Source organism: Mesoplodon bidens (genome assembly GCF_964165515.1).
Source record: "Mesoplodon bidens genome assembly, chromosome: 4".
In the NCBI taxonomy this organism is placed as follows: domain Eukaryota; kingdom Metazoa; phylum Chordata; class Mammalia; order Artiodactyla; family Ziphiidae; genus Mesoplodon; species Mesoplodon bidens.
The window spans coordinates 67,658,249-67,680,747 of NC_138160.1; the positions used below are offsets into that span (position 1 = coordinate 67,658,249).

At 34.1% G+C, this 22,499-nt stretch overlaps 1 protein-coding gene across 7 annotated transcripts in view; it reads left to right on the forward strand.

The window, feature by feature from the left end:
• XRCC4 (X-ray repair cross complementing 4) overlaps window positions 1–22,499 on the forward strand; it is a 368,161-nt gene that overhangs the window by 119,507 nt on the left and 226,155 nt on the right. For all 7 annotated transcript variants that reach the window (XM_081231084.1, XM_081231083.1, XM_081231088.1 and 4 more), the window contains exons 5-6: window positions 2,183–2,335; window positions 3,215–3,321. In XM_081231084.1, coding sequence (XP_081087210.1) covers window positions 2,183–2,335; window positions 3,215–3,321 — 260 coding nt within the window. The remainder of the gene's footprint in view (window positions 1–2,182; window positions 2,336–3,214; window positions 3,322–22,499) is intronic.

Here is a 22,499-nt window from a genome sequence, read left to right on the forward strand (position 1 = left end):
ATTTTAAATTTTTATAACTGATTTTTCCTTTGTATATGTTTAAAGTATTTTATTGTACACTCAGGTGTATGTTCTAGTTATCATTTAACATTTGTTGTTGTGTTACATTGGAAAATAGTACAAGAAAGTAAGAATATAATGTTTACAAACACTTTGCATCTGAAATATAAATGCAGTAACGTCCCAGCTGAAAATAAGCCATCAGTATTGGCAGCTTCTCCTCAACTTTGGCTCTATTTTTTCCCCACACCTTTTGGAGTACTTCTTTCTCAGAGAGCTTTGCTTGATGATAGAGGTACTGCTATATTAATATTTATCACAGTTTTTTTTGCAAGTGGATAAACAATTTTTTAAATTAAAGTTAAGCCTGTATAAAATGTTCAGCAAGTACAGATGAGTATGAAATTAAAAATCCTCTATCCTTAGCCTACCCTTGGAGGTAATTAATTTTTAGAATTTCTATTTTCATTCTTTTGGTGATTTGCTACATATACTTATTCACTCTACTTCTTAATGTTCTGAAATTTAAGATTTACTTGTTTGCTCCCTGCTATAAGATGAGGAATTTTGAGCACTTCCCCTGGTCTTGTTTTTCTCCCCTGAACCGCATCCCAGGTTTCATTTTAATTTTACTTTCATGCATCTTTTGGTCACATTTATTTATTTTTAAGTCCATTAGCCTTTTAGGCAATGTAATTGATTCCCTCTTTACAAAATATAAGCATTAAGCATCCCTACGCTCTTTCATTTATTTTCTTCCTTTCTATGCCTAAACTCTTTTAGCTGTACCATTATGTGCATCACTTAAATATCACAATTTTTTAGAAGCTTGAAGACAATGAAAAATATTACTGTTACAATAGTGAATAGCTATTAAAGGAGTGAAAAATATAATATTCAGAAACACTGGTTTTCCATTTCTTTATAAGATGTCCATATTAACTTGCTCACTTCATTCATTTATCTGATAAATAGCTATTCAACATGTGTTGAATGCCAAACACTATGCTAGGCACAGAGGATAAAGCAGCCAATAAAACATACATGCTCTCTGCCCTTACGGAGTTCATAGCCTTGGCAATGACTACGGTATAAGACTGCCGTAATTGGTCCCAGAAAATATAATGCCATATGTTCCCTTTCATCCCTTGAGAGGCCCTAATTCTTTGCATTTCTAGCTAGGTAGTCTCTTGAAAGTATAAGGGCATGTATATCAAATTTTGACATTTTTGTTTCTAATTATTTCACTGAAAAATATATATAGTTAAATAATATATATAATGAAAATACTAGAATACCTGTATAGAACAACAAGTATAATTAACAGTATGGTAAAGAGAAAACCAGGCAGAGCTAAACTACTTTTAAAAGAATATATTACATGAAATAATTTATATTTGAATCTTTAAAATAGAGGTTTATTCATGGTGTGTGTGTATGCACATATCAAGTATATACAACCTCTGCTAGTTTGCCTTCTTTATTTTATATATATCTGAGAGATTAAAATTAGTAAGTCTCTTGTTAGCTCATTTGAACATTGTAGGAAGAATTATAGATAGAGAATTTTATGTTTTGTCTTATATATCTAAAATTTAAAATGTATAGTGTTTCACATTTGCTGTTTCATTAATCTCCTTGGAAATTTCAAGTTGGATAAATATGTGTGTGTGTGTGTGTGTGTGTGTGTTTGCTGGGTTATAAGATACAACTGGGTATGTCATGTTCTTGTGGAGCAGTTCATAATCTATTTGGGGAGAACAGATTAGGTAAATCACTTAATCACAAAACAAGATCATGGTTGCTATTATAGTAATATTAACAAAGTACAAGAAACATAGGCTATAGTTACTCTTGTTTGAAATTTCTCCCACAAATATGTGCTTTTGGAAATAAACCATAGATGTGAATAAGTTATTACATTTAGAGGTTTAGATGTTTTAAAAGCTTTTTTGCTATCAGTTTCCAATTTCTATCCTTTTCTCAGTATGTAAACTACAAACGCTAATGAACAATAAGTTCTAATTATTTGTTTACCTGTATAAAACTTTAAATCAATGAAAACATGTTTAAATGATTTTAATGGTATTTTTCTTGAAAAATTTTCTTGAAATTGTCTTCAGTATTAGATTGAATAATGCTAAAACAAAACACATGATTTATTTATTTGTTTATATTTTAGATTTGAAAAATATGTGAGTGCTAAGGAAGCTTTGGAGACTGATCTTTATAAACGGTTCATTCTGGTGCTGAATGAGAAGAAAGCAAAGATCAGAAGCTTACATCAATTGTTAAATGAAGTTCAAGAACTGGAAAAGAACATCGAGCATAAAAGGTATTTTGACCTTTCTGTTTTGGGATGGCAGATGCAGACATTTTAGTGGAATTTCTTCCCAAACTTAATGAAAGTTAGATGCCAACTTTTTAGTAATATGAGATCATTTGATAGTCTGGGGTTGGATGCTCTTGTTGTTAGATGCAGTGGACTGGAGAATTCTCAACATGATCTCTCCATGCCTGCCCAACTGTCACACCTAGACTTAAATCATAAAACTGGCATGAGATTTACCTAAATAATATTAATTTAATTCTTAGGCATCACTAAGAAATATATTAATTAAAAGCTTTCATCTTCTGCAGAACCATAGAGTTGGGCACACATTTGTAATCTCGATGTCTAAGCAATGCTTAATTTTAGAATCAAGTGGCTCTAAGTGTGAATATGTACTTGATTTTTAAGGAAGAATCATAGGTGACTTATGACTGGTATGGCTTGGACAATCCTTAAACTCTCTGTGCCTTACTTGGATATCTTCGTAATAAGAATAAAGGTACCCATCTCAGAGTTTTGGGGAGACCAAATGAAAGGCAGAACTGCTTTGAGATCAGTAAAGTACTGATTACTCTGTGACCCACAGAAAGTAATTTAGAAGAATAGTATTGTGATTTGATAGATAAATAATAAATGATAATAAACTGACTCAAGAATTAATTATAGTGAGCACTAAACCACATTTATATAAGGTAAAAGAGAAACTTGTTCTTAAGAGAGTTAACATATAGTCTTTAAAGTGCTTTCATCCTAATTATATATATTTCAATATATATTTGTTTAATTATAATGTTTTTCCAGGGATATTTTCTATAATTACTTACTGGTGAATTTGATACCTAGCCAGGAATGAACCATAAGTCTACCTCTCTCTGTTTCTAGGGAAACTCCAACATGTTCTGAAATGACTACTGACAGAGATGCAATCTATGATGAAAGTACTGATGAGGAAAGTGAAATCCCACCTAATCCCTCTGGGTTAAGTCCAGGTAAAGTAAATACATTTATTTCCTTTGTTGAACATCTCACTTGGGCTTATTATTTATTACTTATTATGATAATAAACCTTAAAGAAAAATGTTATGAAAATAATTTTTTCTACACACATTCTTTAGGGTTTTTAGTCTAAAACCACAAGTACTTAATGTTAAAAATTAATATTTATTATAAAATGCAGCAACTCATTGGCAACAACAAAACAAGCAAGCATGCACATGTATATACATACACACACACATATACATCAAGGTATACTATTCCTCATTAAACAAAGATGCATAAACGATAAGCAAGATATGTCTTCACGTCAAATATGTACCAGGAACTCTTCTATGCAGTAGAGAGCAAAACACAAAAATTTCCTCTTTCGTGGAGTTTAAATTCTAGCCAGGGAAACAGAAATAGCAAGATGAGTAAATTAAAGTGTGTTAGTGATAAATGCTGAGGAGAAAAATAAACCAGGGAAGGATGATAAAAAATGTCAGGGTGGGAATAGGGATGAGGGTTGTGATTTTAGCTAAGGCACCAGAAAAGACCTCGGTGATAAGGTGTAAGTCTACCTGTGGGAAGAGCGTGCCAGGCAGAAAAAGCAGTTAAGTACAAAAGCCCTAATGTGGGAGTTTGCCTGATGTGTTCAAGCAATAGCATGGAGAGCAGTATGCATAAAGTGGAAAGATGAAGATAGGGAGTATTAGGAGATGAGGTCAAAGAGGCCAGATGATGTATAAGGTCTTCTAGGCCATTGTATGGATTTCAGTTTTCAATTTGAGTGATACTGGAAACTGTTACAGAATTTTAACTAGTCAAGTGACATGATCTGACTTGAGTTTCTTTTTTTTTTTTTTTTTTTTTGCGATACGCGGGCCTCTCACTGTTGTGGCCTCTGCCATTGCGGAGCACAGGCTCCAGATGCTCAGGCCCAGCGGCCATGGCTCATGGGCCCAGCCGCTCCACGGCATGTGGGATCTTCCCAGACCGGGGCACGAACCCGTGTCCCCTGCACCAGCAGGCGGACTCTCAACCACTGCGCCACCAGGGAAGCCCCTGACTTAAGTTTTAACAGGATTAATCTGTTGTGTTGAGAATATAGGATGATAAGTGCAGAAGATATAACAGACAGAAAGCTAGTTCAACAGTGAGTGAAGGATGAGAGGGCCTTAGACGAGAGTGAAAGCAGTGAAGGTGGTAAACAAAGGGCAGATTCTAGAAATGTTTAGAGGCAGCAGAATTTGCTGATGAAGTGGGTATGGGTCATCAGAGAAAGATAGCGGTGATGGTAAGCTTTTTGGAATGAACTATTGAAAGATGCAGTTGACCTAGCAAGGTGGGGGAGACTGCGAGGGAAAGGGCTGGAACTCAGTTTTGGAAACATTAATTTTGAGATATTGAGTAGAGAGATGGATATACAAATTTGGACTTTGGGGGAGGGCTCCTGCTGACAAATAAGATGGTATTTAGAGCTGGCTGAGATCTGAAGGGAGTTTGAGAAGACTGAAAAGAGCAGTGGTCCAGGGACTCAGCCCTAATACACTTGAGTGTGCAGAGGTCAGGAAGATGAGGAGACCAACGCAGAAGACTGAGGGAGCAGCAAATATTGTAGGTGTGGGATCCTGAAAGCCAAGTCGACAAAGTGTTTCAGGGAGGAGACTGTGATCAGCTGAGTTGAATGCTGCAAATTGGTCAAGGAAGAGGAGGATGAGCACTGACTGCTGTATTTAGCAATATAAATGTTATTGGGGCTCTTAATAAAACATTTTCAGTGGAATGGTGGGGAATAGAATAGGAGGCACAAAAGGAATGAGAAGAGAGAGTTGGAGAAGAGATAGCTAATATAAGCAACGTTTTTAACAAGTTTTACTGTAAAAAAAAAAAAAAAGGAAAGACCCAGGTCAAGAGCTCGAGGGGGAAGTGAGGTCAAGAGGGTTTTTTTTTTCTCTTAGATGAGAGAAATAATGCTTTGTTTGCATACTGATGGGAGTACATAAGGAGAGAGAGAAAAAAATGTCCAGGCAGTAGACAGAGGTAAGAATTGCTAGAATACTGTCTCGAAGTAGATAAGATGGGATCAGATGCACAAACGGCAGGATTCATTTAGCTAGGAGCATGGGCACTTCCCCTAATGACAGGAAAGAAGGTAGAATAAATGAACAAAGACACAGGAAAGTGTCTAATTACATTCATGGAAACGTTCTGTTGTTGATTAAATTAGTTGATTGATTAATCTGATTCTAATTAGATTTGAATTGGGTCAGTCACACACAGACTCTCATTTTGCACATGAGAGTAAAATTTCATTTGGAGGCTATGCTTGGTTTACATTTGTGGCCCATTTAAAGTGAAATCCTTTTTTAAAATAATCAGATGTAATTGAAAGCTCACAAAGAAAGAGAATCTGTACTCTTTCCAATTTGAACGTTCTGAATTTTTATTAAACACAATGGCCTTTGATTTTGTTCCCTATTCAGAGTATCTCACGAAACTTTGATGTAGATGAAAATTATTTTTGAAGAGAAAGTATACAGTTAAACATGGGTACATGAGAATGGGGTCCTTTATGTGTTGTCTCTTTTAAGCAAAGCTTTACGTTATAATAGTACTCTTTTAAATTTGGCAAAATTTCTCTTCAAAAATGTTTAGGTCATTGCATATTTTTTCTATATTTTACATGGAATTTTTTCTTTAACTCATATCTAGTTCACAACATATTTGACCATAGGTCTCTGATTCTAATTTTTTTTGTTTTGCATTTAACTTGCTTTTTACAAGTTTTCTATGTCAAGAATTAAGAGCATTTTTTATTAGAAGTTTTAACTATTCTTTTCTCTCTGCTTCAGCAAGAAGTGTTCATGAAACTGGTTTGCTAAAGGAAAAAAAAGTGAATCTTAGATCTAAAATGCTTAATTTTGCATTAAGCACTAGATTCCGTAGATCTGAGGAAAAACATTATACATGTTAAACAATAAAATCAGCCTCATAATTTACCAGATTCCATAATCTATTCTTTTATGGAGACAAAATATATTCTTAGTCCATGAGTTTTTTTTTTTTTAATCACAGTTTAGTCTTTTGGTATTTTATATATTACTACTATGTGTTTGGGGTACAACAGTGAGAATTTCTTCCCTATTCTGCTGTCTTGACAATAACTTCTTAGAGTACCAGTAAATACATGAATTTATTTTAGATACTGCAGGTTCATGTGTGTTTTCTGTACAATAAAAACTAGAGGAAAACAAATCGATGGGATTTAATACATTTATCTTTCAGAAAGCCATTTCTTTAAATGGCTAGATCTGTAACTTGACAGTAATTTTTATTAAAAAATATATTTTCATTATTAATTATTAAAATCACCAGATTTCCTCATGAGTTGTTTACATTATTACCTCATTCCTGCATAATGAAGAGGTTTAGTGAGCCCAGAATCGTTTAGTGGTTCCACAATATTCATTCAAGTAAAAGATTTGAATGAATATTGTGGAACCACTAAACAATTTTTATGCATATACCCAGAAGTAGGGAAGGGATATTGTAGTTTGTAGGAAACTGATAGGTAACATTTTTATGAATAAGCAATCTGTTTTATTACTTTTTTCCTCCAAAGTTTTTAAATTTCCCTCATCGTTAGGATTGTTGAGGAAATAACTAATGACAAGTAGTTCAATCCAATAAGTGACATCATGTTCATATGTACTACACCATATTTAAAGGTTTAAGAAAAACCTTTAAAATATTCACTAACAGTTTATTAGCTAAAAGTAGATCTCTGAAGTATTCTAAAACTTGAACATCACAGTCGATAGCACCCCACGACTATGTTTTATGTTTTTCTCTAGTAAGATTTGCTTTCTCCATGTCTTAATTTCCAGAATTTCTAGAGAGGTAGCAGTTGTTTTACAGACTTTATTTTCTAAACTGTGACTGCATACTGAAGCCCTAGAGTTCATAGATATTCACTTTGTTTCAGATTAAGATTATGACAGATAAACTAGTTGCTGTGTTCCCTATTTATAGCTCAATTCCTGGATTACAAAGGAGGATGGGTCACTTGCATTCTCATCTAGTTGGTATTAACTCCTTGTGGCTTTCCTGGTTAGTCTGGACTCCTCCTACCTCCAGAGTTGTTTTTGTTTTTTAATTCAATGGAAACGTATTGGGTTATTATAGATATTATTAAACAACCTTCTCTACAGGAAATCCTCTGTTTCTTTAGTTACAATTCAAGGTAATACCTGAGGTCCATCACTGTGGAGAAACTTCAAGTTGAACTAGGTCCACTGAATAACAGAACCTCACCAAAATATACAGAGATATAAGTGTAATTGGTATAGCATTTTAGTGACAAAAGGCCACTAAGCAGCAGTGCGTGCAAGTGGCCTTTCATTTGCCCCAACAATAGCTGATCTAACCTAAGAAATAACTTAGGGTTATGCAGATTTTTATATTGTTTTATAACCATTTTGATACTGCAATAAAAGTAGAATTATGTGAAAACAAGTTTTAAATGTATGTGAATGTTCTAAGAATTTTGGCAATTATTACAAAGCATTTCTTAGTCTTAACAGAATTCAAAATGCATGTGAATATTTAGGGAAAAATTGGGTTTATTTTATAGAAATAGGATCTTTATGTGAAGCATTTTGAAAACATATGGTTAATGGCTCCTACTTAGCCACCACAAGAGAACTTATTTTAACATGTCATTAATTATTTTTAATATTATTTAAAATTATTTTCATGAATAACCAGTATTTTAAAATTATAGTTATTTCTATTAGAAATTGACAAATTTATAACATTTAGAGAACAATTAAATCAGCCTTACCAGAAGTTCAAATAAGAAATATACTTATTCTAGAATGTTTTAGCCTTCTTAGCTTCATATAAAGGTGCACAACCACTAAAAACTGATAAAATAAGCTTTCTTACCACTTTTCTGCATAATTATTAGCCCGAGATTTAGCACATTCATTTAATTAGTCCTCCTGCTTAACCAACAGGAAGGTCCCTGTATAACTGCTATCAGTAGTTCAGGCTTCTCTTAGTTGGTGGGCTTCCTGAAAGGAAGGGTAATTATAGAATAGCCTTTTGAATATAAATGAATGGCCATGTCAAACAGTTGATGAATACTGATATAGTAGCTTTTAAAAATAGAACAGAATGCAAAATTTCCAAGTATCAAAGAGCTCGTTGCTTTGAACACTGAATGTCTCCTCACAGAGGGGATAACAGCATGTCCTGCCAAAGAGATTACTCAGAATTCAGCTTTAGAATCACAGACTCTGCCCTTAATATTATCCAGCTTGTTTATCATAGGCACACTTGTTTATAAATTCTGAGTAAAAAAGCTTGATTTAGTAGAACCTATCACAAAACTGGAAAAGCAATTTGAGTGTATTTCCTAGCGATCATGGGCTCTTATATATAAGCAACTTTGCAGAGGAATGATGGCATATATTTGAGAAATCTAGATCTAATATAGTTCTAGATCTGCTAGTACAAGCCCATCATTTTTCAGATGAGGAAACATAGGCCTAGAAATGTTAAGTACATTACTTTTGGCCACACAGGAGAAAAGAATGAGAAAATATTTGCCTTCTGTAATAATAGAGTGCCCACTTTTGCACATTTCTTTTTGAGGTATTGTAAAAACCCTTGGGACTTTGCTAGCACTAAAGAGACTGCCACTGATGCAATAGAATAATGAGAGCATTTTTTTCTTCTAAAGAGAAGAGAGATCCTATTTATACATAAATTTTCCATAGAGGTAGTCAATATCATCAGATTAAACAAGCTAGGCTTTATGATGTAAAGCTTGTGGAGAAAATTCCAGAATGTACATATTTCTATTGAGGTCATCCCTCTGTATATTTTTTTTAATTGAGATATAATTGACATATAACATTGTGTAAGGTGTACAATGTGTTGATTTGGTACATTTATAAATGCAATGTGATTACCACCGAAGAGTTAGCTAACACCTCTATTACATCACATATTTATCATTTCTGTGGTGAGAACAATTAAGATCTAGTCTCTTAGCAACTTTGAAGTTTATAATACAGTATTATTGACTGTAATCACTCTGCTGTGCATTAGATCTGCAGGATTTATTGATCTACTAGTTGCAAGTTTGTACCCTTAAACAACAACTCCCCAGTTTCCCCACCCCCAGCCCCCAGTAACCATCATTCCACTCTGTTTTTATGAGTTCGGCTTTTTTAGATTTCACATATAAGTGAGATCATACAGTATCTGTCTTTCTCTGTCTGACTTACCTCACTCCCTGTGTATACTAATTGCTTTAGATTTTGACTTAGTATTTTATTTACCTGAGAACTCTCAAATGTACCAAAGGTATTTAGCAGATTTGTGATAACTTCTCTATACCCCACTATTAAAATATAACTTTGATATAACCTCCTAGGCAACTATTTCTACATTTTTTTATGTTCTTGGAGAGACAAAAATAAATTCTGTTAAGGATATTTGTCTCCGGCTATGGGTGATGAGAAGGTTGGCAGAATCTCTCCTCCAAAAGTAATTATGTATCTAAAATTGCCAAAAAAGAAATAAACATATACTTCATTGCTCTGGAAATGAGCAAAAAGCAAACAGCAATATTAGAAGTATTTATGCTTAAAAAAATTACTGAAATTCAGGTAAGAATTGGGAGTCTGTGGAGTTCTTGCCCCAGCTACCCTCGTTGCTGTTCCCCCATCCTCTGTTTCCTGAACTTGATAGATATGGAGTTCTGTCAGGACCTGGGAGGACTGGGAACTGTTTCCAGCCATGAGGACTGGAAACTGTTATGCCTGGACCAAATAGGTCTCACTTAATTATCAGTGGAAGGTGATACCCACATCCAACAGTGTTGTTGGTGGCAGTAACTATCTTGCCAACAGTGGCTAACTGGGTTGGGCCAGTGAATCTAAATAACGTGAGGTTAGCCTGCTATGTGGCTACATTTATACCATCTTTCTCCAAGTATGTATGACTAGGATTTTACAGAGTATGGCGACTTGACATAAGTAGTCATCTACATGATGTTTCAATGGGTAATACATATGTGAGAAAAAACTATGTGGTCACTTATTTAACTTAAACAATTTTTTTCTTTCCTGCATAATCTCTCCTAGTCTCTAATATGTTAATGTGCATAATGATGAAAGATAGAATGTATTGTGAAACAGATCTCAAAATTATAAGACCTTAGGAACTTTTAAAATGGGCTTTATTATTCTGTGGAACCCAAGTGAGAAACTCTGCTTTATATGGTTTTGAATCATATATGAATTAGGTGAGAAAAAGGGAAGTATCTAAAGAAAATAAATATTTTCCTATATTTCTGTATGTCCCAATTTTAAGAGGACATGTACTAAACATGAGCAGAAGATCATGTAAATAAGGTTATAGTCTCAAAGTGTAGCATAACCCATGAGAATCATATTAAACCTTAGAACATGCAGTGACTTGCAGGAATTCTGAGAATAATTTAAAAATGTTATTTTACCATTCTTGTGGTAAGAAGCCTGATCTGAGAATGGACATAGGACAAATGTTGGTTGATATAATTAATGTTAATAAGTGACAGAAACACTACATAAATGCTTTTTAATTTGTTCAATCCAAAGTGAGTTCTTAAACTCTGGTTCTTTTTCTTGTTTGTTTTTGTTTCGTTTTTATAAATTTATTTATTTTTGGCTGTGTTGGGTCTTTGTTGCTGTGTGCGGGCTTTCTCTAGTTGTGGTGAGCGGGCGCTACTCTTCGTTGCAGTGCATGGGCTTGTCATTGTCGTGGCTTCTCTTGTTGTGGAGCACAGGCTCTAGGCACGTAGGCTTCAGTAGTTGTGGCATGTGGGCTCAGTAGTTGTGGCTTGCAGGCTCTAGAGCTCAGGCTCAGTAGTTGTGGTGCACAGGCTTAGTTGCTCTGCAACATGTGGGATCTTCCCGGGCCAGGGCTCGAACCCATGTCCCCTGCATTGGCAGGCGGATTCTTAACCACTGCTCCACCAGGGAAGCCCAACCTCTGGTTCTTAAAGAATGTTTAGTGGGGAATCTTTGAGCCCTTTGGAATTATATGTAAAGTTATATGTATGTATGCATGTATTAGTTTGCTAAGGCTGCTGTAACAAAGTACCACAAACTAGGTAGCTTATACAATAGAAATAAATTGTCTTAAAGTTCTGAAGACTAGAAGTCTGAAATCAAGATGTCAACAGGGTTGGTTCCTTCTGAGGGCCATGAGGGAGAAGGATCTATTCCAAAATTCTCTCCTTGGCTTGTCAATAGCCATCTTCTCCCTGTGTCTCTTCACATAATCTTCCCTCTATGTATACCTGTGTCCAAATTTCTTCTTTTAATAAGAACACCAATCATATTGTATTAGGACCCACACAGATGAGCTCATGACTTTATTACCTCTAAATACTCTATCTCCAAGTGAGGTCACATTCTTAGGTACTGGGGATTAGGACTCTAAAATATCTTTCTGGGAGGGGATACAATTCAACTCATAACAATGGAAATGTACGTTTTTCTGAAGCAAGGACCCAAACTTTTTATCTTTTCAATAGGAACCATGTTCCAAAAAAGATTCAGAACCATTGACCTAGGAAAACGATGTTTAAACCAGAAAAGATGGAATAAGACTCATTAAAAGGAAACTTAAGCTTAGAATAAATGAGAAATTGAGGTGAAAAGAAGAGAAAATAGCCATGTTCAGACAGAAGCTAAGTCACCATCTATTAATACATTGGACTGGAGGTTTGTCTAGAGCTGCATTGTTCAATAAAATAGCCATCAGTCACATGAAGCTTTCGAACAGTGGAAATGTGGCTAGTCCAAATTGAAATGTGCTGTAAGGATAAACCACACATTGGATTTCAAAAATTTAGTATGAAAAAAGAATATAACATGTCTAATAAATTTTGATATTAATTATATATTAAAATAATATTTTAGATATATTTAGTTAAATATAATATTACTATTAACTTCATCTTCTTTTTTACTTTTTAAAATAAGGCTAATAAGAATTTTAAAATTCTCTATGTGACTCACATTGTATCTCTATTTTACACACGTAAGATCTATTTGATCTTAATGTTTAGAAACCTTCCATCTCAGGCTGATTCTGTGGTTCTAGAACAGATTTAGAGTATTGTGAAAAAGAAATCAGATTTTACTAGCAAGTTTTTATGAAGCTCTTAAGGTAAGTCATGAGACCTTTGGGTGGGTGTAGATGATTGTGGGTGTAATTGAGTATTGTAATACCTAGTAAACGCAAAAGGTGTTACACTGTTTTTTGGATTCATTGTAGTAAAACAGATTTCAGAAATCTGTTTTACTACATTTATCAATTTGACTGAGAAAAATGAAGCTAAACATTTTCACTGGCGCTGTAAAACTGCAAACCCCTGTTAAGACAAAGGGGTGTAATGCATCAGCAATCTCTAAATCAGCTGAATGTCTATACAGTAATATGTAGGATTCTCATCTCTCTGTGATTGTGACAGGGATCTCTACCACAGACAACACATCTGGTTCCTTTAGCCATTTCATCAATATCACCTATAAGCCATACTTAAGATCAAAAGGATAGAGAAGGTTACCAGTGATGAGGTTCTGGAATGTTGCCAGCCCACCAGCATTGACAACGATATTTGCTGCAACTTAACTCTGAGGGCCTGGGGATGTGTGAAGGATGGATATCAGCAGGCTTGCTAAGCAGAGTCTGAATGCATGATGCAGTGAAAGAGAACAGTTACAAGTAGGGTAGGCAAAAGAAGTACTCAAACTGAGACCCTAAGTGCCAAATTCAAGCCTTGTAAAGCTCAAGAATGCTGAGAAATAGTAGCTGCAAATATATACCTATTGGCACTCAGGATTTTGTGGGGAGAGGGGAAGGGTTATAACTTGGGGGATGACAGAACAAAAAAAACTTAGGGTACTTTCAATCACAGTGACTAGCTATATTAACAACCATATTAAAAAAAATTAAATGCATAACTTGGACTAAGTCAGAGGTTGTAAACTGTTGATCCTTGTTACAATCTAGGTCACATACTTTGTTTTTCCTCGGTGATATCAGTGTTTCAAATAATAAATTTGAATGCATTTAAACAGGGCATAGGTTTCCTTGTTTTCTGTAGTCCTCAACACTTCTCTTAGATCTGGCTTACTTCATTCATTGATATCACTTGCATGATTTCTGGAAGTATTTGAGTGTGTGGCCCCTGGAAATTGATGGTTATACTGACAATGAAGACTATCGCAATAGTTCTTCTATCTATCATAACTATCATATCATTACTACTACTACTCCTACTACTACTACTATCACCACTACCACCACCACTACCATTACTACATCTACTTCTATTACTATTACTGTTCTGTTATGGTTCCACTACCATTATTACTGGTAGCATCATCACCACCACCACAACGACTACAGACTCATAGTTATTTTACTCACAGCCCTTATAAATGGGTGCCAGAGTCTATTCTAGGTTTCTTAGATGCATTGTTTCATTTACATCTAATAATAATCCTACAAAGTGTGTACTGTGATTATGACCATTTCACAGCTGAGAGAACTGAGGCACAGAAATATTAGAGAACTTGCCCAATGTAACAAGCCTAATAAGTTATGGAGTTGAGGTTCTAACACAGGCATCTAACCACAGAGCTCATCTCTGAGAACGCTTCCCATGCTAAAATTCTTCATGTTCAGTAAATAGAACACTAATTTATTAAAATCTTAAGAGTTCTGTATGATTTCATATTTTAATTCAAGTATATTTGATGCCTTCATTTTTATAAAATAATTTAAGCCTCTTAAAAAAGGAAGCATGGAATATTTGGCCTCCTTCTTACTTAATAGAGTGGGCACACATTCTACTAGAAAAGCTATAGCTTGGTGACATTAATGCACCGTTAAGATGAATGAGAATGTTCATGTCTCTTTTGGAAGTTGTGTTATGATTTGATGGCAAAGCAAATAAGGCAGGAGAATGGTGATTTATACTCAGTCCTTGTTTAAAAGCCTTGGGTAAAGTGCTAAATAAATATTAAGTAACACTATCAAATGTCCATATGGACATTAAAAAATATAGATTTATAGTTTTAAGTATAGACTTATTCTATATGCTGTTTATTTATTATTTGGTGGATAGAAATTTTAGAATTGTTTTATCTTTCTGGTGAATTGACTTTTTCTTATCATTATGAAATATCTCTCCTTATGTCTAGTAATGTTTCTTTCCTTAAAGTTGTCTTTGTCTGATAATAGTATAGCTATAACTTTCTTTTCCTTGCTGTTTACAATGGTTTATCTTTTTCATGTTTTCCCATTTTTTTCAACCTTTCATATATTTAAAATCTGTCATTTGTTAGCAATATATAGTTGTTTTTTAAATCTACCCAGATAATCTTTGTCTTTTAAATTGGTTTGTTTACTCCCTTTATAGTTCAAGTAGTTACTTATATACTTAGATTTAGATCTACTAAGACACTATTTGTTTACTTTTATTATTTAAACTTCCCCCTTGTTAATTGTGCATTAACTTGTTAATTATGCATTCTTGTGTCTTTTTTTTTGTTTTGTATCTTTGTCTTAGTGATTACTCTAGAGATGGCAACATACATATCTGACCTATTACATTCTAGTGTAAATTTAACTTTCATACTTCCTAGATAATGCTAGGACTTAGGGCAATTTAACCACTTAACCTCATCACTATTTTGCATTATTGTAACATGTATTTGAATTTGTCATATATTCGAGACCTCATAAAGTATTATTATTGTAACTTTGAAAAGTTAATATTCATTTATGTTTATCCATATCTTTACCTTTTACTTTGTTCTTTTCTATGCTTTCTGTTTTCATTCCAGATTATTTTTCTTCAACTTAGAGAATTGCCTTTAATATTTCTTTTAGTGTACTTCAGATTTTGACAAATTCTCTTGGTTGTGGTTTTTGTGAAAGCCTTCAGTTTTTTAAGGAATTTTTGCTGGTATGGATTTCTAGGTTGACAGTTGATTTTCCTTCAGCACTTTGAAGATGCCGCTCCATTGTCTTCTGGCTTCTTTTGCTCCTTGGAAATGAGTCAGCTCTTAGTCATATTGATGCTCCTATGAAGTTAACGTCTTTTTTTTATTCTTGCTGATTTTATCCTATGGCTCTGGTGTTTAGCAAGTTTTCTCTGATGTACCTAAGTGTGGTCTTCTTTTTATTTTTCCTGCTTGAAGTCGTAGAGCTTCTTGAATTGGTAGCTTGGCATCTTTTGTCAGTTTTAGAAAATTATTGGCTGGTAATTTTTCAGATATTGACCCTATCCTGTTCTTTCCCTTCTCCCTTTCTGAGAATATGATTACACTGATATTTGAGTTTTCCACATGTTAGAGTTTTCACCATGTTTCACACATTTCTTATGTTCTTTTCCTTAATTTCAATCCTTTCAGATTTCTGTGCTCCAGCCTAAATATTTTCAATTGATCCACTTTTGTTTATTAATATTTCCAATATTTGTTAATTTGTTCTTTACTTATCTCCCTTTTATATCAGGAGTCAATTAGGGAGGTATTTTAATCTACTATGAAGATATGTTTCTCTCCATTAGGTTGTTAGCTGTTCGAAGGTGGTGGTCCCTCATGGCACCTAGTTCATTCAGTGTCTTGCAACTAAAAGGAAAGTAGTAATTTTTAAAAAATAATTTATTTAGTAAATTCAATTATGTGTATGCCCCATATTGTTTTACTGAAGAAAGATATATGCAATGTACTTTGAAAGTGTTTTTTCTCCATTGATGATATAAAAGTGCCGAAACTAGTAATAAGCATGTTGTAGTCATATACTAAATGGGTTTGTAGTAAACTGTTCATATAATTAAGAAGTAATTGTCTTAAATTATCTATATGGTTTTCTCTGGTTAATACTGTGCTCTGTGACATGCATTTTCAACATTGTTGTCTAAAGACAGATATTAGCGTGTTTTCCAGTTGGGATGATTTCAGCTGCAAGTATTACAAAGACTCAGTTTTAGGTAGCAACAAGGAGTTTATTATCTCATATAGCAAGTTTGAACATAAAGAATTTCCATGGTTGGATAATTCAGTATGTCCACACTGTCATCAAGAACTCAAGTTGTTTTTATCTTTCTACTCTATTCTCTTCAGGCTTTTTCTTTCATGTGGTAAAATACTAGACGGCTGTCATTGCTTCAGCATATCTATCATATGTGTATGTACATTTCTTCTCAGGGCTTCTTAAAGAGTTGCCACAAACCCTTTTCTGAAACCATCACTTGTAGGGAGAATGACATACCTTCAATGATTGGCTTAACTAGTCAAGCCTTCATCTCTAAGGCTCCCCTGTGGAAAATGAACAAAAAGCATTATCTGTAATCAGAAAAGAAGGGATGTTGGAATGGCTGTTGGCTAGACGTGGAAAAAAGCAAAACTAAGAGTCATCTCCTGAAAAAGTTATATTTTCCATGCCACTGTCAGGAATCCTTCATGCTTGGTGAAGTGGATTTATCAAGGGATTTCCTAGGAAACAAACTGGGTATCTATATTTTACAACTCTGCACTTTATTTATTAAAAAGGTCTTTATTTAATCTCAGTTCTGTGATCATTGAAATAATGTATAACAATTTTTACAATGAAGTATGTCTGTTGTTCATAATTTTGAATATATGTGGTAGACCAAAACGTTGGTTTCATGCTGAATCTCATTGTGATACTACTTTTAGATATGTCATCTTGATTATAAATTACTTGAGAGCAAAAACCAGGTACTTTTCTGCCTCCAAAGTTTCTATCTGAAGTAGGACTTGCATAAAGGTTTTAAAGAGGTAGAACTAATCTCTAGCCTAAGCCAACACTTGAAAAGCAATTATTGATAATATTTTCAAGAATAACTATAATAAAATCACCAGTGCTCAGTTGCTAGAAAGTTGAGTCCACATCTAGGGTTTTAGATGCTGGCCAATAATTAATGAGCATCCATTCATAATAGATATCTACATTTCACTATTTTAAAAAACACTATTTTGGAAGATTTTTATTGTTTTATTTTTCATTTATAGCATGTAAACTTTGGTGGTTAACTTCATTAAAAAAAAGAAAAAAATGTTCAGAACTGAAGTGCCCTAGATGCTGATTTTTCAGGTCATCAGTTTTGGCTACATTCTCTTCCATGAGGCCCTTTATGATATTCTGCTTTTTCCTTTACCTTAAACATTTACAGTCTCTTTTTTTGATTAAGATATATTTAGGCACGATACACCTTACCATCCCTATATTAGCAATATGGGATTTATGTGTGTCAATAATAGCCAAATACTGGCAATTCTGTGTGTTTCAACCAAATATTACAGCTCCCTTGGTTCAGAAAAACAGAGACCAGCTTGATTTGCAGAGGATTTGTCAAGTGCAAATTAGCACCTTAACTGAATCCCAGCAAAAGATAATTAAAATCAACATAAACAACTCCAGAATTTAAACACTATTGTTCATTTTTTCCATGTCTCTTGATATAATGCTCCACTGTTTATCATTGGGAGGGAACTAGGAATGGTGTTGCAATGTAAATGGGAATTTTAAAAAAATTTGGTGTGTAAGCTGGCCTTGATATGAGGCTTTGACATATACCATGATACTCTTAGGCATTATGATGGCAAATATTGTGATGACTACAAGATGCATTAACTAAGATTATACAAGTCAGGCTGAACTCTTTCCTCAATATATCACTTTGGTGACTCCAAGGTTATTAAAACTGCTGAGGCCAGTAGTGTTAACAGTTGGTGATAGGATTTCAGGGATAATTCTATTATTGTTGACCCAAAAGGCCAGTGACGGATTCTGAAGAATGCCTTCCTTTGAATACATTTGTAATGGTTTTTATTTGGAAGAAATGGTTCAGTTGAGTACTAACAGGAAGATGAATTTGAACTAGAGAAATATCTTCTGACAGATTATCTTCATTCCATTAAAAATATTCTAACAAGAAATATTAACATATTTTTTGCTAAAAATGAGTTTTGTGACCAAATAAGTTTGGAAAACACTGAGTTAATAAAAACTAAACATGTTTCTTCTAAATTGTTCAGTCTTTAATATGGTAATTAGTATGCACTTTTTAATACAGCATGCACTATTTTCCACATTTTACCATTTGAATGATTAGAAAGTTAATTTATTTCCAACAGAACATGAGATTATTGAAAATTAAATAAAGTGCATAACAATATTTGATATACTTTTTAATTTGCCTTCCTATACTGGGATTAATTTCATTGATACTAGATTAAGTTTTTAATAACAGTGTTTACTGAAATAGAGGATCTGTGCATTTATCTTTATTTACTTTTATTGGTTATTCTTTTTCATAGATATATTGGTAGCATACTTGATTTAGAAGTGCAAAATTATGAAGTTAGGTAATATTTTTAAAATAAAAATTTTAATAGTATCAATTTTTGAGAGATTAAAAAATGTCAGATAGGTTTAGTTTACCTGACAAAACACTTGGCACTTTCCTTAATAAAAAAGACTAATTTCAAAGGCTAATTAATGTGACTTTCTTCTTGAAAACTCTGAAGGCTTCTTTTCATGATTTTTCAACTGCAGATCAAGACTTCACAGATCTTTCTCTGCTATATTATGGTATAGCTTTCCAAAGTGAAATAAAATAGACTGTGCTACCACTAGAGTCAGAATTCACGTGAACAATATCTTTAAAACATGGTGTGCAAAGTATTTTATACTTGCTGTAATTTCCATTACAAAGGAGATTAGCAATAATGAGTCATTTCTTTAAAAAACTTAATTGCTTTTTAAGTGACAGCCTTTCTTTTACATTTTATTTTAAGCTCAAAGATAAACAAAACAAAAAAATAGCATCTGATAGTTAAATGGAGAACCTCCCATAGTCATGCTGTCAGTTGGAAAGCCTTTATTTTCAAGCCAATTTCTTATAGCTCAAGTTACAAAGAGTGTGATTGGCAGCTCAGTCACTTGGTAACTCAGAAGTGTGTTGCTTTAAAAACATAAGATGAAGGTGCTGCCACTTTATTAGCATCTTTGTGTTGCTTCATTCACTTCATGCTTATTTAGGACCAGAGAATTAAAAACCAAAAATTAAATACTTTAAGAACTAATCTGTGTGGCTCACTTAGAAGGAAATTTGACATTTGAATTCTGATAAGTCACCCTCTTGTAAGAATTCCTTTTTGCCTAAGGTTGCTTGTGTATTGTTCTATCTGCTTATTTAAATATCACATAAGTGGTAACAACCCACATATTTTAGATGGTACCTCATTTTAGTGCTACTTCTTTATTTGATTGTCAGCATCATGTAAATAAAATACATGTTCATAAGGAGAAGCATAGCCTATTTTAATGGAAAAGATTTAGACAGTGAGCTGAGAGCTCATGTCTAATCTTCCCTTTATTATTGTGGATAAGGATACATGTCCCTTACCTCTGTATCAGGCAGGGATTCTGGAAGCCATGTATCAATAATATATATGAAAGTGTTTGCACTCTCTAGAGCACATGGACTAGTATTATTCTTGTCCATGTTACTCTTTCATCTAGGAGATAACGTTTTTCTTTGTTTCCCATACTCTTTGTTCTGTGTTCTAAGAGGTAGATGAGTTAATTTACTGTTATTCCTGCATCACCTAGCACAGAGCCTTGCTCACAATAGAATTTTTAAATTTGTTTATAAAGTGGTGAATGCATCCTTTACAGTATAATTGAATATATTTGACATGAACATAATAAATGCAGTTTACATTGGATTATTATTTTAAATTCATTTTACCTGTCATGTTGTTTAAACATCATTAGTAAAATTTCACAAATTTGGTCTTTTATTGTTGTTACCTGGCATAACATCAGGACTGCCTCAGAGTTTATTTTAGCATCGTAATATTGCTAAACAAAGCCCAGCAATTGTGACTTTTATTTGGCGCAATTTCCTACCTATTTCAGAAGGATAAAGTATGGTTTATTCAGTTGTTTTTCTCTACGCTTCATAACACTTATTTAAACATTGTGTTATATCAAATTAGCCTAAAAGACTCCATTCATTCTCTGTTCTTTGGCTGGTGTGCCACTTACTCACAGATTCATTGACTATGATTGATTATAAACTGCCTGTGAGACCCACTTACATGGATTCGTCATTTGTTAGAGTTTAAATGAGTCACAATTCCCTCTGCTATTGGACTTTACGACGTGTTATAAGGTGTTTTTAATGACTTTCCCTGCAAAATACACTTCTTTCATCTGCAGGTCAGCTTGGTTTAAATCTCTATTTTGTTGGACATCACCCCAAAGAAAACTTTTATTCTTCATTATTCTTTTCTTTCCATGAAATATGTTCTTTCCTAAAATGTTTTAAAAGTCAAAGTGCAAACTAATTATGCTTCCATAAAATATTTTCACATAAAAGTTGCAATATTCTACATCAGCCTTTTACATTTTCTGCATTCCTGATCAATTTTAGAATGTTCAACAAATGCCACCAATTTAATCAGTTGTCTACTTACCTGATCATGAGCTCCTAAAGAAAAGGGATAATACCATGGTTTACTCTTGCTTCCCAGCATCAGCATAGTGCTTTGTACCTAAGGGGTAACCAACATTTTTTGTCACACTGAATTGTCCTAATATTTCCATAAAAGGTCTATGAAAGATCTTCCTAGGGAGAGCTCCACAAAAGTCTTTAGTAGAACTATTGCCTCAAACCAAAAATTCAAACAATAGCTGAGCTGTCACGTTTCTTAGGTGGCTGTGCAAAAGACTAGGCATTAGAGCATTAGGACTTTCATCTGAAACTACTCGTACAGTTTGAGGTTGAATATGTGGAGTTTTATCCACATTCATCTAGATAACCTCTTTTATGCCCCTTTCATTCTAATATCTAAATTAGGATAACTAGGATTATTTTAATCAAATTCTGTTCAAGAGCAAGGTCAATGAGTCTGGTAAGTTTCTGGTCCAAAGAGTAATGGGAAAGTGAACTAACATTGATTTTGTGCTGCCCTGTTGGGATGCCATGCTGTGTGCTTTACGTAATTTATCTCATTTAATCTTGACCACAATCAATATTAGGCCTTAGAGCTCTCAATTCAAGAGAGGTTAAGTAATTTGTCCAAGGTCATTCACTTAGTAAGATAAACAGCTAAAATTTGAACTCACTTGTGGCTGACAACAAAGTCTATGCTTTTTTGTTTGTTTGTTTGTTTTTGCGGTATGTGGGCCTCTCACTGTTGTGGCCTCTCCCGTTGCGGAGCACAGGCTCCGGACGCGCAGGCTCAACGGCCATGGCTCACGGGCCCAGCCGCTCCGCGGCATGTGGGATCTTCCCGGACCGGGGCACGAACCCGTGTCCCCTGCATCGGCAGGCGGACTCTCAACCACCGCGCCACCAGGGAAGCCCTATGCTTTTTAATTACTAACTCTGTTATTCAGGTTCTCTTATTATCAAGTAATAACTAGATTTGGTTGTTAAATCTTATTTTATATGGGTGAACTGACAAGATTTAATATAAAGAATATTGAAGTCAGAAAGCTATTTTGACATTTATTATACTGGAAAATAAACAGTTACGTAGACATTATTTATTATTTAATTTGATGCATAAAAGGATCAATCTGTAAAGAACGCCTTATAGTTGAATAATTCCAATGTCAATATAAATCTTATTTCTCTAACTTTGACCTGCATACCCATGTGTTCTGTGTCTGTCTGTGCAATAGGCAAATGGAAGTACCCAACCGATTCAATTCTGATTTTCTCTGGATGTGAATCCAGAGAAAGAATAAAATCCTCCTCTACTCTTCCTTAATCTTCAGCACTATTACTGTTGTTAATAATTGGCTAGAGTCCTTCCTCGGTATCTGTGGGGTATTGGTTCTAGGACCCCTGTGGATACCAAAATCCAAGGATGCTCAGTCCCTTATATAAAATGGTATAGTATTTGCATATAACCTATGCACATCCTCCCATATACCATAAGTCATCTCTGGATTACTTACAATGCCTAATGCAGTATAAATGCTATATAAATAGTTGCCAGGGTACAGCAAATAAGTTTTGCTTTTTTGAACTTTCTGGGATTGTTTTGCCAAATATTTTTAATCC